The 19923-nt window shown below is 40.0% G+C and overlaps 1 protein-coding gene across 5 annotated transcripts in view; it reads right to left on the minus strand.

Annotated features, from left to right (window-relative positions):
• LOC117231597 overlaps positions 1-19923 on the minus strand; it is a 41662-nt gene that overhangs the window by 4038 nt on the left and 17701 nt on the right. For 4 of the 5 annotated variants that reach the window (XM_033490180.1, XM_033490178.1, XM_033490179.1 and 1 more), the window contains exons 7-13: positions 6706-7028; positions 4724-5072; positions 4083-4414; positions 3603-3978; positions 2801-3053; positions 2547-2732; positions 2066-2203 (exon numbers count right to left, since the gene is read on the minus strand). In XM_033490180.1, the coding sequence (XP_033346071.1) occupies positions 2066-2203; positions 2547-2732; positions 2801-3053; positions 3603-3978; positions 4083-4414; positions 4724-5072; positions 6706-7028 (1957 nt within the window). Of the gene's footprint in view, positions 1-2065; positions 2204-2546; positions 2733-2800; positions 3054-3602; positions 3979-4082; positions 4415-4723; positions 5073-6705; positions 7029-10428; positions 10632-19923 lie in introns of those variants that run through there. The other variant, XM_033490183.1, reaches the window with a different exon arrangement.

Here is a 19923-nt window from a genome sequence, read left to right on the forward strand (position 1 = left end):
CATAACTTAGTTTTTTGATGCTTACTCGATTTTTTAATTTAGAACTACTATGTTTCGTAACTTTCGACACAATCTCAGAACTTATGGAGGATATTAAAGTAGAGAGAAAATTCCGTATCTCACCATCCTTGATTGGCCATGTTGGAATATTATTTGTAATATTATTTATAACGAGAGTCGATTTATTTTTATTGTTCGCCACACGGGGCACCAAATTCGCGAGAGAATTTATACATTGCATGGAAAAATCGTGACTTTCCGGTATAGGATTTAGAGTTTCGCTTGCCGTCTCGAAATTATCTTGTAAGCTTACAGAATTTGTATCTTGGGTGTCCAATCGTTTCAAAAAATTATTTTCCGAACGACTATCCAAAAGATTAGACATGATTCCGCGAGAACCCATTTTTTTCAAAGATTCGTCTTCCACGATTTTGAAGGTTTGTTTCCTTTTCTTGTCGTAAACCTTCATTCTTTCTAGTTTCTCAGATTTGTTCACAGTTGAACATAAATAATTTTCGACATTATAGATTTGTCTTAATTGGCGTAGCGTTTCTGGGGACAATGGAATGAAAGGTTTCGAGTCGCTTAGTCTCCAAAAAATATTATCGGATATTACAGATGAAATTTCTGCTTCTCTTTCGATTTTTTGGGGGGATTCCTTTATCTGATCCTTTCTTAATTTTTCCACCTGCTCTTTTTTTAATTCTTTTGCTTGCTTTCTTACGTTCCACGTCCCAGCAAACGTATAATTTTCTTCATATGCATCGGATTTCCTTTGAGACTTTTTATTATTATACACAAAATCGAGATTCGACCAGACTTCGCTTACGACAGAGAGATTACACCTTTCATAATAATTATGACTCAATTCTTTCGCATTCTTCATTTTTAACATCTTTTTTGGTTTAGCGTGCAATAAATTTTTTGTAGATGATTTTGTCATGTTCACAGCGTTGCAATCAACAGATGAAATATCTTTTCTTGTTGGCGGTAGTTCTTTAATGTCGTTTGAAAATGTGACGTTATGCCTAAGTTTTTTAACACTTCCTTTATGCGCAGGGAAAGATTTATAAGGAAACTTGTCAATTTTTGATGGAGTAGGAACTTTCTCTTCGCCCCTTTTCTGGATAATGACTGGCTTTAAATTACAAGACTTTTGCTCGTCGCCGATACCTGACTTAATTGAATCGTTTTTTCGAGGCCTGTTTTCTGGAGTATGCGATCTTGTTCTTCGACCATTTTTTATCTGGATCTCCTGGTTCAGATTTCTCCCTGCGGAGCTATAGGATTTAGCTTTCGGTCGAACCTTTCCCATTCTTTTATCCGCAGATACAATTCTTTTACTGGATGAAGAAATAGTCTTCAAGTTGGTTGCGTTATTTTCATTTTTTTTTATATCCTTTTGCGTATCTTTTGTGAACAATTCTGAATAATTATTCTGTCCTTTACTTAAAGAATGATCATGCTTTTGCTGTTTCAATTCATCATCGTCTTTTCTAAATATCGTTTGAAATTTCGGTGAAATATTCTTCTCAATAAAGTCATCACGAAGATACAAATCAGAGGATGATTGTTTACAATTTTCAAAGTAAAATGGACTTATATCATGCTGTAATCTGTTCACATAATTGATGACGTACGAAGTGCATGGTTTAAGAGGAGAACTATCATTTTTTATCGTCTGTATCTCAGTTATATCTTTAAAAAGAACCGTATTACTTTCATTATAATCTACTTCATAATCGTCGCAATGGTTCTCATATTCCTCTAAATTTTGGGAAAGGGTTAGAACTTGAAACGCATCGTCGCATAAACGCATTTCAAGCGCTACATAGTCAGGTACTTGAGGGATATAGAAATCTTTTTTCACCTGATTCGATTCTTCCGAGTCGGTAAACGTTGCATCATCGAATCGTACACGCTTATTGGAAACAGAGTGCGAGTAGGATATACGGGAAGACGATTCAGGTGGCGCTACGTTATCGGTATTGTTGTGAGAATAAAAATTTTTCCCAGGAGGCTTCAAGGAATTGATTGTCTGAGGGTGAACAGAAACTGAACATACCTCTTGCCACTGAGAATTGCGTAACTTTTCTATCTGATCGAATAGCTCGTTTACTTGAACCACCTGCAGCATCACCATGTCCCAGAAGCCCGCCAAATCCTCGTTCGTTGTTGGGAACTCCTCGCCAGGCACTTGATTCTACAACAAAAATGGAATATTCAATATATGTACATAAATGTATATATACTAATTTATGTTTCGATTTGTCTATAATTTTGCAATTAAAATGTTGTCAGAGATAAGGAAGTGTCCACATAGTCTTAAGCGTTTATACATGAGTATTAAACTTTGCCCGATTACTCATTTTCTTCATAATTTACAATAATTTTATTAATTTTATCATGTTTTCTATGAAACCAAAAAGCGTCGTAATACTTATGACCGGGAGTGTATATGGTTGGTAATACGAGTGTTGTTTATCATCTGAATGTTATTCTAAATTTAACAATCTTATTAGGAAAGCGATATACGAAAGCCATACAATATTTTTCTGGCACAGTCCCTCAAACTGTTGCATCTTCTGCGAAGTGAGCAATTTAGCTTTGCCTGCAGCTGACCGCAGTTTTCCGGCTGCTTCTTCCGGAAGTGCAACAGTATCGTCACTGGCCAATTCCGCTTCTGCTGACGCGGCTAACGAGAGCAGCCTGTCCGTCTCCTGTTTCAGCAGCTGCAACAATGAAGCAAAGAATGTGAATAAACGTTTCTTTCGACATGCTCTATTCCAGTTAGACGTACCTTCATGAAGTAATGCCCATTTTTCTCTTCGACCGTTTTCTCCGCCTCCTCAACCTGTTTCGCCACGTTTGTCGAGCTGGCGCTCGGTTCTAAGACAGGTAGAACTACTTTTGGAGCAGCTGGCTGCTGATCTGGGATGCTGGTCACGCTAGAATTCAGCTTTTGTGCTCCACTGTCCGCTAGATTTACGTCTAAATTCGTAGCTGCTGGTATTTTTGGTTTCTGCTCGACCTTACGTGACACTGGCGTTACCCTAACGATGAAAAAATGCGTAATTGTATTTCCCTTGACACTTCAACTCCGCCAGGGTTCTCTTGCACAAGTGAACTGATATTATTAGCGAAATTTTATGTCATCGGTAGCAAGTTATCAATGCTAATAAATTTTCTTGCATAACAGCAATACGTTTATTAATGAAACGGATAAAGTTCTACACGTCAATTTTACAAACTGCAAGCCATCTACTAATTGCCCTCTTCAATGTAAAATGGTAAAATTGAGCAAGAGAAATCTATAATTTATAACTTCTCATAATTGTGCAAGGGAACTCTGTCTGTGTGATTATATGCCGCACAGTTACCTTTGAAATACAATTTTATAATATTGTCTGGGTAGCGAATAGATGATAATCTAGTCAATAATATCATAAATCAAGAAGTCTGCAGATTGTATGACAATGATCGAATGAATAGGTAACATATGCATTTTCCCCAGTGAAGGTGAACCGGATTTTCTCCTGATTAATGCGAATGCGATGTCGAAAGATCCAGAAATATGAATGAAATATTTAAAGAAAAGTTACCTTTGCAAAGGCTTGAGAATTTGTTCCGAACCATCGGTAGGTCTTCTAGGGCTAACCACAGGAAGTTGAGCTCGGAACTCTGGTCTCAGGTGTCTCAACACTGGCAAATTTTTCAAAGACTCCTCGGTATTCGCATTGTCAGCCGATACGTCGTTGTTGTTACTAGACTTATTAAAGCTGCTGTCGCTAGTGTTCAGTCTGCTGGTGCTACGTTTGAAGAAAAAACCCTGTGCTAGAGCTCCAGGACCGTAGAGCCGTTCTACTCGTTGCTGAATGAAAGATTTTTCGCTGCTCGTGGTGCTGTTTACCACCTGATTTTCCACCTCCTCTGTGGCCCCGTTTATTATACTCGTATCGCCAAACGAAGCATTCGAAACTGCAAACAATTTATGAATGAAAGTTCCAATAAAAATAGTAATAGTAAAAATAGGGAATACAAATTTTATTTGTCTGAGATATATTTGTGATCAAGTCACTTACGGTTAACAGTAGGTTGCTTTGGAGACGACACTGAGAAATGTTTATTCTGTTGACTACAAGACATCATCTGCGATACTCCAGGGCTACGTTTCGTAGGTGTAGAAGCTTGAACTGGACTGATATCAGGGAACGTAGTGTGCAACATGCCTTTGTCAACCTCGGAGTAGCCCTGATAGATTCCTATGGAACTTCTGGCTTCCCTGTAAGTCTCCACTTTACACTCTTCCTTCAGACCGTTGGAAAAACCGTTTTGTCTATCCATCGCTAGGGGTGAAATTGACTGGCTCTTAGGTGTATAAGGGTGCGCTGGCACGTTGAGATTTTCGTTTGATCTGAAATATTTTAACGTCCATTGAACTTCCAGAAAACTTTATAAAAGTTTATTCCTTATTGTTATCTTTATTCCAAATTGTTCACCTCGTGACAGTATAAGTAACACATATGCTAAGTACAATTACTTATGACTAATGTTAGTACGCTAAATATATTTTTTCATTTTTCCTATCAAAGCTAACTGAAATTGACCTGTGTTTGTTAACTTCCAAATCTGTGACAGTAGAAGCGTTTGATCGAGGAGCAACTTAGTTAAAGGGAGAAGAAGAGATTAAAAAACATTGCAGTCTGATTGATAAATATTTTACCTGAAACCTGCCGGGCTGGTGTCTCTATTGATCAACCTGGTCCCAGGGCTGCTGTCCCTCGATCGAAATCCTTCCCTGAGCTTGCTGTCGTATCTGTTGATCCCCGAATAGCCACTGATGCTACAAGCCAGACCTAAGTAACTCGGTTTCTTCACTGTCAGCTGCTCTGGCTCTGGACTGTTTCGATGACCATTGCTGACATTTAATTTCTCATCTGGAGTTAAATTGGACTTTTGCAGCGTTTCACTGCTACCGTTTGCCAACTTCTCCGCCTGAGACGCCGAGTCACCGTTGCAAGATAAATTCAGACTGTGCAACGTTTTCTTCGATATAGTGTCTATGGTGTTCTCTGTAAAGCAGAAGCCTCTGTTGGTTTCGCAAGGTTTGCTCTAATTACAGGCAGGCCTATGCTTTTGTAATTCCTTGATACACTTTCTCAGCCTGCTTTTCACACCCTAGTCGTCCATGTTTATTACGTCCGGTAGAATAATAATTTTGAGACGCGAGCACGCAATGCTGACTGCAATGGGGTCGCGTGTGGTTCACGCTCGATGCGAATCTTTCGCAAATCGAGTCGAACGCGCGATCCGAATGATACACTTTAACGCGAATCCCATGAAGAATAATGAAGAGAAACCATCGAAAAAATGGAAAAGCGTTTTCCCAGCGGAAAATAGAAGCAGATACGAGGAGAGACCACGGGAAGGTTGAAACGTGCCCGTTCGAAACGCGACACAGGAATAACCCTGGAATGGCAAGAGGCTGGCCGAGTCACGATGCAAAAGAGACAAGACCGCCTCTCTGCATCTCTTCTCTGCTCGTCTGCTCCTCTTGGCACTGACGATAGAAAGAAGCTGTGCCCTGCACTTGCTGCACTCGCCTACGATCTAAATTCGATCGACACCGCGGGGCCGAGCAAAAAGGAACGATCCACAGGAAGGTGGAGGGAACCGATAACCTTGAACGTACCAAGATCGTCTCGCCTAAAATTCGTTGCGCGAGAGTTGATCAACGTGTGATCGTTCTGCATGGCCTTCGATGCGTCAAGTGCAAGGTCATTGCATGATGACCCTTGAATTCCACAGATTTGTAGACATTCCGTGAACTTGACTTTAAAGTTACTCGTTCTTAGTTCGTTTACGAATGCTTTCACGCAGTAGAGATACGTGTATCACGATATATGTACTACATACGTGTTCTCGAGTAAAATATAAGAATTCGTTAAATAATCCACTTAAGGCTGTGGTTATGATGGATGCGTGTTCCGATGAACTATCGTTTTGGCCAATGCGATAGAACAAATGTATGGATGTTATCATCATCAATGTCTATCGTATTTTTATTATTTATTGTAATCCTTTCAGTTTCGCATGACTTCTGGTTTACATCCTATGTACTTATCATATATCTTATTTACTAGTATCTATCATATGTATGTATATCGTGATACACGTATCCCTGTAGAACTAGCGTGAGATTTTGTTGGCCGTAAATGTGACAAAGGACTTCTAAAACGAGGTACAGTATCATCGATTAAAGGAACTTCAATAAGAAGGCAGTTCTACTTTTCAGTAATTTGAATAATTCAGCAAACACCAGCTCAAAGTCGAATCACTTTTTCAAATGCTATAAACTCATAGTCAGCTGATATTCGTAGAACTAAATTTTACATTTATCACTATGAAAACCTTGATTGTCTTTCCTCTTTCAATAAATACTATAAATACTGTCTCCTTATTGCCGCAAATCCTTCAATTGTTATCGTTCTCAATTACCGTCTTATGACAGAATTTCTGGTACTGAAGACAAAATGTTTACACGCTATTTTCAATGAAACCTTACACCTAATTTCTCATTAACTCGTCGATCTCCTGTAACAGGAATGACGTATTCGCGTGACAAAAATTACACAGACCAAAATTTTTCTAAATGTTGTGAACTCTGCCCCTATTGGAAAACGCTAGACATCGAAGATAGCCAACCTGATCGGTCGGACGCGGACTGATCGACGTCCAGACTGCAGCTGCCGATGCTCTCCTGGCTAGTCATGTTAGGATGATGGCCGGTGACGATGTCGATGGCGATTTTCGGGTCCGGATCGAAGCGTCGATAATTAAGAGGTTGTACTGCAAGAGAGAGCGGCCTTGTACGGCGATTGGATCTGATGCCGGCGGCGCCTGGGACCGACGGCGTCAGCGTCGCGGCGCAGCAATCGCCGACGTCCTCCAGGCCCGCTACCTCGCTGCCACCACGTGTTTGCCCGCAAGCTCGTCGACGATCCTCGTCTCCGCGGTCCTCGTGCACACTGTTGAGTTTTTGTTTCCTTTTTGTTCGCCGATCTTTCCCATCTCTATTTTTTCTATTTTTTTTTCTCTCGTGAACCTCAGTCACGAACCTCTAAGATTCTTTACGAGAAAACATATCGAGGATTTGCTTGTTTTTTCTCAAGATGTTTCCTTGCTCGTACGAAGATGATGGATGCAGGGTAGATTTATTTATTTACGAATTTTTCTTTCTTTCATTCATCATATATTTTTTCACTTATTTGTTAAAGAGAATATAGTCTACCCGTTCTCGGGGAAATATTGTTTCTGAACATAATTTCTAGCGTGGTATATCTCGTTCCTTGCCATATTAGTTACAAGAATTAGAAACTTCGCAGAATATAAAATACGAGAGTTAGAAATTTTTAAGTGGTTTTGTAATTATGAGTATCAAGTACAGCGTGTGCATTTCTATACTTTCAAATTTCCTATAAACATGCAAATATTCTAATTTGTTAAGTAAAAGTCTAAAATAGAGCAACAATAAAAGTCCAATCATCGCGAATAAAATCCATCATCTTCGACGCGATTAATCCATGGAATTTCGTTGGTAATGATCCGATGCTCTCGAGTCGTTCCTCTCAATTCACGTGGAAAAATATCAAAAGCGAAAAACGCGTCGATTTCACGAACTAAATGAGACATCACGATCTATCGCGGAACGCTCAATTTTCTCTATCTTCGAGCAGGAAAATTATCGACGGTATGTAAACGGCAAGGATCACGAGAAAGCGGAACGAGTTAGCATCAAGCTCGAGTCGTTCCGCTTGTTTCGTTCCCTTTTTAACGACAGAAACCGCACCAGTAGGTGAATCGACTGTTTTTTCCACGATGGAACGAAGCTCGAGGGCATCGTGGATATTAATTGAAAGCTGGTGCTATCTTGCAGCAAACCGGCTAATCCCGACGTTGACTTTCACTAGACCTTTTTAATCAACGTTAGAACGATCGTTTAGTCACGTAGTGCGTTTAAATAGAAATTGCGTTATCGTGGGATCGAGCTTAAATCGAATTAGATTCACCGAGAAACGGTTCGAGATAAACGTTTTAAAATGCTCGATTGTTTCGCGGAAAATAGCGTAATTCGTTTCACTGCGGTGTGTTCACGGTTGAAAGCAAGGCGGAAAATCCTACAAAACAATTACAAGATTGCTTAACGAAACTGCATGCTCCGTGAATCTCGGTAATTTCGCGCATAATCGTGCCACTGGTTGAGCAAACAATTTTATCATCGTGAATCACGAAAAGAGAGAGAGAGAGAGAGAGAGAGAGAGAGGTGCCGCGTGGCCCCGTGACTTTAAAAAGCAAATAACGCGTGTGTAAACTTTATTCGCGTGGATCTAATTTTATGAATCGACCGGTGGCAGAATACAGACAAGTCCGTCGTAATAAATCCACGTATCTGTCGATATGTAGCACCAGCTTTCACGTTTTTTTCTCTTAACGTAAAATCTAGTACCTATAGAACCCCGATTATCCGAGCTAGCTTTTTTAGTCCCCGGAGATCACTTATTTTGAATTGTTCTAAACAGGAAAGACAACTTCTGAATAAAAATTGTTTCTGTTCTGGTGTCTCAATTTCTCTTCCGAGGGACCATCGTGAAATTTTACATTGATTGATGTTCAGGCGATCGAGGTTCTACCGTATGTTTTATAACGCGTTTAGACGTGCAAATAGCGATGAAGACAAAAGTATATGGAGCGATCCATAAATCGGTCAACACGATATCTGAACTGGTTCTGACAGTTCAACAAAAAAAAAAAGAAAAAAGAGAAAAGAAAAAGAAACCCAGATCAAATATCGCAGCGACCGATTCGTGGAATATCCTGTATAGCTTCGAATTTAGGATTGAAAGCGTAGCTAGAAGGAGTCTAAAAAAAAAAAAGAAAAAACTAGTAAAACTAGAAGTAGAGAATAGTGAAAGATGAGCTGCTGAAATAGATGAAACGTTGCATCGCTATTTGCGATTGTTTTCTAACTGCCTGCTGGGTTATTTCGGTTGAATTAACGCGGCACTAATTGCACGCTAATCGTTGCCGAGGCTTATACCGATTTTGCACGAATCGCATGGGGTTGTGCAGAATCAGAAGGCAGTGCAAGCTGGTGCATCGATCGAGTACGATTCGCTTTCGAGAATCGCATGCATTATAGAAAAGGAACGTAAGGTGGTCTGTGTGCAACGAGCAATCGATATTGTCGAGCGAGTGATACGTTCGATCTGTTTTAAATCGTATTAATCAGACAGTTGTAACGTCACGCCAATTAATTTGCATATTTTACATTCTTCGTGTAAAGGACGTACACATTCACAGTGAATAAAACCTTCAATTTTGTTAAGAACTAAGACTGTTAGTTATACACGCGGTTTCGTATAATCACACTTTTCAAACGACAGGTTACATACACTGTACAGTATTAGGACACCTAACTCGTGTTACATTCGTTGGAAAATTCTAAATCTTGCTTCACATATAATGGCAATAAAATAACAGGTTTGTAATAAATCACATAGGAAATTCATCGATATACAATAAGTTAATAAGTGTCCTGACACTTCTGGCCATCAGTGTATCTAATTTCAAACATTTCCATAGGACAATTTTAGAAGATTCCAGTTGGTATTGTTTCTTTATGTTTTTCTTTCACGAGTTGCATAAGTGCGGTTGATCGAGCGCTAGTTCGTCTGTATGCAAATGGTGTTACGGATTAAAAGAGCATTGCATGAGACGTGCAGCGAAGCAAAGGTATGCCAAGATAGTGCAAGGTGATCGGATCATGCTTGATCGTGAACGTATTGATGATGAATGTAGACGTACACGCGTGGGAATGAACGTGGTGGGGAACCATAGAAAATGTCAAAGCGTCACGAGAATCCTCGTGCGTTCGCCGATCGAAGAAATCGCGTGTCGTTGCTAGTTAGCCGAATTTTATCAAGATTCATCTCTTAATCAAGTAATTAAATTACAGCTCGTTAGCCACAACGTTAACGAGCACGAGTTCAGAAGAAACACTGGAAACTGGCTCGGAAAAGAGAAGATATCGCGAGCCGAGTTTAACAGAGCTGTCAGTGGAAACAGTGAAACTGTTGTTGTTGGATGAATAAAACGGTTCGTTACATTCGCGAGAACTCGTTCGCTAAGGCAACTAATAGAAAAAGTTTCACCGTAAATTACGTGAAATGTAAATACTAGGCTGAAAGATTCAATAGTTTATCGTGTGTATTACCGCCAATAATAGAACAAATGAGAGATTCATACACGTGATCAACTAACGAAAAGGATCTGTCAGATAAGATCGGTGAAACTAGTGGCGCGAAATGGAGAGTAGGACGAGTACACGCTTGGAAATCAAAACGCCGGTCGGAATAGAAATTGTCATACCTCCTACGCCAGTGCTTCCAAAGGAGGAACTTGGAAACGTTCTTTTTGGCCACAGGATTCACCGTGTAGGTGCCACTTTCGATTTTCAGAGGCATCTTCGACACACTTTCAATCGTGCTCGACGTTCATCGACTACGTTTCTACGTCTTCGACTCTCGAATATTACGCCGAGATTGATATTGCAGCCGGATTACTCGCGTTTCTATCGATTCGAACTTCTCTTAAACCCTGAACCTCGTGAAATCATCCATTTATAAGACTGTTCTTAACTTGGATATAAAATAGCACCGATATTACTGAAGCGAAGGACGTATTAATTAAAGTGTTCTTAGAACCATCGTATTCAACTTTGTACGATAATATTTGCAGGAACAAGTTCACACTAATTGGATAAGGTGACACCACTAGAAGACTAAAGCGCTGTCGAAACAACACGTTTTCGATGAATCACGGGTCAGAGGAACTTCAGATCAGCTAACTCGAGATCTTCTTCTTTGACGACCTTTGTCACCGACAAGAACTCGCGAAGGCACGTTGCTAGGATGACTAGTTACCGAAGACTGGCATTCCCATCTCATCTCTCTCTTCTAAGACTATAACGCACTCTCTCCCTCTCTTTCCTCCCTCTTTATCTTTCGCTGTGCCCTCGGCACGAGGATATTTCGGGAACACTCAAAAAACCACGAAAGCACACGAGTTGCTTCCTCCGCACCCCTTGCTCTCCCCTTTTTCTCGGTCCTCCGGAATAAGCACCCACCATTCCTCCCAGTACACAGATTTTCGAATTCTTCGCACGCTTTCCCATCCCTCTCGTGCCTATAATTTAACATTTAGCGCTACTGACGCACACGTCGCATCGATTCAAATATTTATAGGAATTCCAATATAATATTCATTCTCGATGTACTTCAAATATTGCGTATATCGATACTTGCATCTCGGTTTTTCCACATAGTAAATTAGAGAAGCAAACGAAGTGATGGAAAGTGTACTGAAGCATAGATTATTGCCGAACATGAAGATACAGATGAAACGCATATACAATATAACGAGATATGCAATATTGGAAACTTTGTGAAGAACACGCGTGTGACGAATAGGTGTTATTAGTGACGGAAGCAGGGTAGAAAAATACAGGGTTAGTGGCTTGAACACGTGTCTGGCACGCGTACCGTTTCCACAGAAGTTCACGCGTCGGAAGAGAGACTCGTACGTTCAATTTCACGTTCGTAAGAGCGGCAAAATATCAGACGAAGGAGTCCCTAGGGTTAATAACCCTCTCTTTTCAGAGGGATTTCCTACGACTTACTCTTTAACGTGTCCACAGTTTGTCAGCAGCTGGAATTTTCTAGAACTGCTTTTTCTATCGTTGGAAATCTCTCTTTGCTGTCTTTTGCTCTTGCTGTTTACATCGCTGAATCGTTATCGTTCACTTTTTTATTCTTCTTCTTTATCTTGTGTTCTTTTTATTATTGGAACCCCCTTGTCTTCTTCTGTCTTTTTCTAATTGCTGGACCCCCATGCCTTTTCCCAAAATTCTGGAATTTTGGAAATTGGAATTCCCATTCGACTTGATCTGTCCTTTTTTAATTGCTGGAATTCCCTTTCGACTTGTTCCGTCCTTTTTTAATTGCTGCAATTCCTTCTTTGGTATCTTTTTCCGTTTTTATTGCTGCAATTCTTTTTCTGGTATTTCTTTCCCTTATATCTTGACTACTTTCCTTTTACTGTCACAATTCCATCTTCGAAGAACTTAACTGGACTCTTATCGTTGAAGTTCTTTATACGAATGAATCCTTTGCGTGACAGAATTACTTCTCCTAATAGAAACATATTTTTAGGTTCCAATTTTTTCGTGGTACATCGTATTCGAGAATATTTGTCGTCCAAAGGAAGCTCGTCGTCTGACATATTATCTTTCTTCGCTCATACAAAATAGATAATGTTCGGGCAAGCAGTTGGTAGCACAAAGAAGTCCTCTGAAGTTCACAGAAGCTTTTTATAGAAGTTATTCCAGTTTATTGCTCGATACTGAATTACTGAATATTCTATCTTTGAAACCAATCCCGGATATCTCTGCCAGACTTTTCTATTTCCATAATCACGAAGGTTAAAACAGTCCAAATTGTATTCTTAATCGAAATTCAAATATTTATACGATTACTCGAGTTTCCAGGGTATCGTGTTGATGCAGGGATCGTTAAACACAGACTCGACATTCTCCAATCGGCTAGTGTGAGCATGAAACCCTTCACTTTTCCCTTGCAGTGACATACTAGACCTTGTCGGTTTCACTTACCGAATCCATAAATCACGCGGATCTATTTCCTCGGATCCAAAAATAGACGAACGATAGACCGGATCTATGACAACCGAAAAACCATCCATCATAGGATTTTCCATCATCCTAACCGAATCAGAAGTCGAAATTCATTAAAGAAATTGATAGATTGCATAAATTCAATATTCAATAAAATACTAATATTATAAACTTTCTAATTTCTCTACAAGAGCGATCTAATAATAGTAAGCTTCTGCATTTTTCAACGAAACATCTTCTCTCTCTTCTGATAAATACAATTTAAATATTACAGCTGCTTCCTCGTTGCAGCATACCTTTCAATGGCCGATCGATTTCGAATGGCGTAACATTTTCAACGAAACGATTAGACACTTCCCAGACGTGTCTGGAACGGGTTCATAAAAATTCCTCGCGTTTCTGCATGTTTCTCGCGCATCTAAACGAGTCTACGTGCGTTTGATTCGAAACGAATGTATCCTGGTCACCGAAAAAGTTGCTGAACGACATAAATACGAACGGCAGGCACGTATGACTAGCGTGAAACAAGAGCTGCCGTCTGAGAATGCAGAAAGCGCAGCTATGAATTCAAATGCAATATGGTGCGCTTATGGTGAAGTTCCATTCGAAGGGTAGGGCTGAACGAATAGAAAATTACACGGGACAATACTCGAAGTAAAGCACGGTGCGCGTAAAGCCTGCATATTGTCAATGGTTCTACGCGTTGTTCGATCAATCGACCAAGTGGAGCCCTTGAACTGAATCGTAGAGCACGTTGAATCGAAGTACGATCGTTTTCACGAGTCGATTGTCCATTTACGAGTGAAGTAGACTCCCTATTTCATTGCAGATACTCATACAGTTTATTAAATTTTTTTTACCAGATTATGTAAGCCGGAAATCAGATCTATCTTATATATTTAATTAACACTGTAACGAGACACGATTATCATGATTATATCGTTAAAATTTCAAGTTAATCTGAAAATGTATATATATCATAGAACTTATAAGACATTTATTACAAGCATACGCTTCGCGAAAATCTCCGAAATATTCAAATATTTTTATGAGTCATTGTATCGATTTTTACTAAATATACGTCTGCAACAAATGACTCACATATCTTTCTATATGTATAATACATTCCTATTGGATTAGTTCCAAATTTTACGAACAGAATCACGACAGTTGTGTCTCGCTACAGTACCAATGAAATGTGAAACTGCTTTGTAAAAGATACGTAATATATTCAGAAAAGAATTCCATTATGTAAGTGTTCAAGTATCGATTGATTGGAGTAAACGAATGTTGGAAAGGATCGTTATCGGTTCCATTCATGAATATCGAGTGAATGACCAAGTGGTACGAGCGAGTAAATATACCGCACGTTGCTTTCGAATAGCTATTCTTCTCGAGAAAACGTCGAAAGCAGCATACGCGAGGAATAAAAACACTCGGCCTTATCTTGTTGCGGTTAAGTAATGATTCAAGTCGCGAACGTGATAAGGTATCAGTAACTGGGCGCTTGGTAGCTTGTGTCACTATTGAAACCAAACAACGACGACTATGTAGGCAAACAATAGGTGAAATATTATGCTAGCTCGACGTACAGCTGCAACTCTGTCGATGTTGAAATAACAAGATTATGCTAAAAATAACAACATTCGTGTTAACGATTCATTTTATTCGCGTCTTGCTGCACGTGAAACAACCTGTACGAGTATATTACCGTGCAGATCGCGTGTACAACGAAGAAGATAGCAACAACTTATCGCGTATGCCAAGTCGTGTCCTCCAGAGTTCCTTGCTCTTCAACACATATATCGTTTTCTCTTTAGTCTATCGCTCGTCCATTCTCTTCGGGAAATCACTTTCTATCAGGAAATCTCTTCGAAGAAAAGCGCAATAAAATGTTTCACGAGAAAAAGGGAATCGATTACTTGCTATTACGCACCGAGCAATTACGTTTCTTTTTCTTTTTAACTGTTCGTATTTATCAGTGGTTTTTTGACTTTCTTTAATTGGAAAAATCGAGCGAATATTGGTAAAATTTCCTTTGGGACGTAGACAACACCGGTGGTTCGAAAATTCAACTATCTTCAGATTCCTTCGGGAACTTCTTGCACAGTTTGAATGATCCGACTCAGGAATTCTTTCTATCGTTTCTGTTTGCTGAGTGAACGGAAAGTTGAGCGGCTATCCAAGATTTTGCAAGTCATCGGTGTCAGCAAACAGGCTTTAATTGTAAAGATCATGCACTTTGCTTGAGCTCTCATGGGTTCGATGAATTCCAGCTAATTGCGAATTATCAACACGTGCTGCGTTCTTCGAGTAATCTTCGATCCAATTGTATTTTTCTATCGATAACAAATTCCGTATGTTCGATAAAAAGTAAAACAATCGTTACGTAAGATAGGCTTAACAAACAAATCGTCGAGACTCTCTGTTTGCCGACGAGTTTCTTCGTGAAAAATAACATAATCCGAGATACCTGTAATCTTGTTTGGCTGGCCAATTAAAGGCCAATTTTTATCGACGATCAAAGAGATAACGAAGTGCACTTTCTTGTATGTGAGATGGAAATGATAATACCAGGCGATCGATTTTAATTCCCATTGAAATACCTGTTTGTTGAGATACAATTACAGTACGACGATTCGGAGCGAGTCTATACGACTTCCGAAGAAGAAGACGCGCATGCAACGTGGTGCACTAGGTAATTCTATCCTAGAGTCGTAGTGGAGAGCTCGCAAAGTATATTGAGTTACGAAATGAACGGTAAATTGAGGGGAGACGAGCCGAAAATAGAGAGCCACTGCCACCGCGACATGGTTTAAATACCGGCATTAAGACGATCTTCCGGTTATGCGCCCAAGCCACGAGAATCGTGTCTGCCTACAGTATCTATGTTCGACCAAGAACTCGAGAAGCATCGATAATTTATTTCAAATCTTCCTGAACATCCTCTCTGCAGTAATAAATCTCCGAAACTCTGGCGCAAGAAAAATTACTTGTGTCAATTTCTACGAAGACCAACTTTGGAAAGGACCATTTAACAGTTTAAATTACCTTCCATATCATCTTCGCGAAGTCATTAAAGTCAGTTGAATTTCTAAAATATAACAATTACGCAAAATATCCTATCGATGTAGTTGAAGACATGTCTTATCGATCAGATTAGAAAGAGAGAAGCTTCAACGTAACTTGCAACTTCGTTGGAACCTTTTTCGCCCAATATTCCGCAACCTTAAAACTTTGTGACAATTGAAAGAGAAAGATTCGATATTGACAACTGTCAGACTTGCTCGAGTCCTTTTCTAAATGACTAGCTCTAGCGAAACGAACGCGACGAATCTCTCATCCACGATGGATCACATTCTGGTGATCCTTCTTTTTGGGAAATCATCGGACCCAAGTGTCGCCGGTAGTCAGGGGTAAGTGACACCGGCTGAACTCTCTCGTTTCTATATATAAACGAAAATAAACCACAGTGACATTTGAACCATACTCTCTTCGTCTTGCGTATACGATGGTCGGTTCTTCTGTGGGGCGCGACGACGCCTACCAAAAGGGAAACGACGTTGCAGCGTCGCGACGATCGCCGAGAAAAATTGTGTCAGCTAAATTAGGAGAACGCCGTTCTCTACTGCTTTCAGAACCGCTTTTTTTCGCGCGGTTTCGTTCACATTGGAAACTGGGCGATTAATCAATCCCCGCCACGAAACTGGTCTCGACTACGCCAAGAAAGCGAGCTTTTGTTTTTTCCCTCTTCTTTGATCATACGACTATTCAGATAAAAGGGAAACTGGGTAGATTGATATTGGAGAAAAAGAAAGGATACGCGCTGATAATGAGTTCATTGGGAGTATCGAAAATTAGTATTTTGTCTAGCATTGGTATCGAACGAATTTCTTCGTTGACAAAGAAACCACTGGAAAATTACATCCTTCGTAGAACGTGACTCGTTTTACACGGTGCAAGTAGGTGGACGTGTCGTAGACTGGCAAATATGTGCACAACGTGCACTTAACGTAAGAAAGAAAGTTTTTACTTTTTACTTTCCATCTCATGCCGTTTTAAGATCGTTGGACATTAAACCAAGTCAATGCTCTTCGCTATCTAGCTCATTAATGCATTAATCTTAACGATACGGTGATCTTCGTACAGTCCTTGGTCATCGAATTAGAATTGCACGTAGAAACTTCACTTTTCTAACCACGATATGTCGTACATCCACGTACTGTCATGTAAATGACAAATTGTCCTTCGTTATTCAAATTATTACCAAATACACAGACGATCGTGGTCACACCGCACGATAGTCGAGTCTCACTACGTTGCTAATGAAATTTCCAAATATTTTTCAAATATACTTCAATATTTTCGTGAGCTACCATACGTGTACTCATACTATCTTAGTAATTAGCTTCGCTATTAGAATTTGCTTACGACGGCCAATTTGAAAAAATGAAAAATTCGCAATCGTAATCCGATGAACAGGAACTGCGGTTGGCACGAATTCTCGCGACGAAGGAAGCGACGTCGATTCGATATTACCAAGACAATATATCGTGAGCGTTGCCTAAACGATTCTAATGAAGCAGCGCGCGGAAATCGCAAGCATTGTTTCGCTACGCGGTTGGAATAACGATTAACAGCAGGGGAGGACGTAGAGGAGCGTGCATTAACAGTCGCGGCCCGTAGCCCCGGAAAAAGACACGATTATTCCCTTCGATCTTCTCTCGTCGTATCTCAACGGAAGCTCAAACAAACAACTCTCTTCTGCTCGAGTGCGAGAAAAAATATACTTCCTTGACGGACGAGTAGCTTTTTAGGGCGCGACGAAACGCGGAAACAACGAAGCTCGGTGCCGATTGCAGCGATTTCATTACCGTTCGTTCCGACTTTCACCCCGATACTAAAATTCCGCACTGTCGTTCGGATCGACAGCGAATAATTCTCACGAATACTCTTCTTAATGATAGCGAATAATGGCCGATCGAGGCGAAATTTGCTGAGTATTATGAAAAGAGGATACCATCTGATCTGAAATATTAGGTTGTTGGGTTGTTCTTTTACAGACACGTCTTTTACAACAACGCATCTTTATACAAACATGAAACCTAATCTGTCGAACGTCGTGATCTTTATTTCGACAGAACAAAATGAATAATCATACGTAATTCGATGAAATAATATAAAACGGAAAATGTTGTGTGGTCCATTATTTCCTTATAAAACGAAAGAAACTTTTCGAACGACCTAATATAAAACATCGAAATCGCTCGCGTCTTTTCGATAGTACGTAATTCAATCAGAAATTTGGCAAAAGATCCGAATCATCTTCTTCTTCTTCTTCGTTATTGCGATTATATATAGATAGCAAGATACGAAGCGATGAAAAATTGAATCTTAAAATACTTGTGAGCAATAGCGTATATATAGGGATCTTTCAAAAGCACGGATCGTCAAATCTAAAGTTTCATATTTTAAATCCACTATCTCTGCTGATGAAGCCATTTTTTTTTTTTTTTTTTTTTCGAAACTAGGACTTCCAATGGTATCGTATTATCGTGACAATAGCTCGTCACGGGAATTGAAAATAAGCTATAAATAGCGCGTAACAGGCCAAGAACCGTGTTATCTGACGATAGATATCGAGAGAGGGAGAGAGAACATCGTGGACAGTTTCAAACTGCACGCGATTCGCCGCAAAATGGCTGACCACTTGGATATTCCTCTTGGTAAACTTGATTTTAACGGAGATTTTTATAGCGGCGCATAAATTCCTCGGAGCAAGCTGCTGGCGACGAACGACGAGATAAATCCGTATTTATTTAGGGGTCGACTTTCGGGGTCAGTCACTTTTGGAAATCGGTCGGGGAATGTTGCTCGCGCGAGCTTATTTTTACCAAGAATCGTAATGGCGAGGCTCCCGTGGAGGTGCTCTCGCGCGAAATGCAGGACAGGAAATAAAAGGCATGCACCCGGTTGCACGTGCAACGGAAGAATGCATAACGACCGGCCAACACCGATGTGCACCGTTATTAATATGATTCGCGAGAGTTAATTACTTTCTAGTTGCTTCACGTTCGCAACGTTTGTACGTATTAGGTGAACGTAAAACTTCTGTCCTATCTATCAACAGCACTTTTTGTTTTTAATAAATTCACAGACAGAGTATGCCCTTAACCGACAACATTAGCTTGCAAAGATTTTGAATATTAATTACATTTTGTTTTCTATATTTTAGCGATAAAGACTATGAACAGATATATGATTGCAGTTACATAATTATATACATGATTGTATAACATATGATCGATTAGTTTCTTAATAATCACGTACGACATAGAATAGAAATTTCGTTACCATGAAAAGATTAATTTGAAAGGTGGATTTTGATCGTCGACTAGTCTACTCGCTTCGGCTTCATACGATTCTGACCATCGCTTTCGAAACGCTTCTTGCCCACAGGAGACACGAACTGAGAGGAATAATTTTAACGAAGACACTCGAAAAATTAGAGTCAATTGGAGCTTCTTTCCAGCCTCTGATAGGAACGTGCATAAATTGAGCGTGGGCTCGCGCTCGCGACCCAGAATCCAGTCAACAAGGCTATCTTCTTTTCAACGTACACGGAGATTTGTTAAAAAAAAAAGAAGGAAACTTGCATAAATTTGAATCGGTTACTTTGTCCTGTGCTTCATTCGGGGCAAAACTCGAGTCTTTCAGCTAAATTTTAAAATATGCACGAGATCAAGCGACCTAGTTTAAAATTCCAAATTTCGTCAAGATAAATCGAGACCAGGCACGTGACATAGCGTTTTATGATGTTAATTCGCGGAACTTCCGACGACCGGCTCTTAACGAGGAGAGATCCACGAAAGTTTCGATCGTTTCCGTGGGAAACACACGCGCGCTCGTTTTCATTCCTTGTTCTCGTATGATTTATGGAAAAACGAAGGCTGGCTGAACGCCAACGATGAATCATCGAGTTCCGATGAAAAGGTACACAGGGCAATGATCACTTGTGTCATTTCGAAATTGCGTGCAAGTGTGTCGACGCGTCTCTCGTCGATGATACGTGTTAATGAATGAGAGAATTTTGTTATTTCGTGCGCGATCGTTTGCTATATGACGATGGTACTAAACATTGCGTGCAGTATCGAGCTATTAACTAACGATCAGTA

Source organism: Bombus vosnesenskii, unplaced genomic scaffold (genome assembly GCF_011952255.1).
Source record: "Bombus vosnesenskii isolate JDL3184/JDL3185 unplaced genomic scaffold, Bvos_JDL3184-5_v1.1 scf7180000013273, whole genome shotgun sequence".
Taxonomy (NCBI): Eukaryota; Metazoa; Arthropoda; class Insecta; order Hymenoptera; family Apidae; genus Bombus; species Bombus vosnesenskii.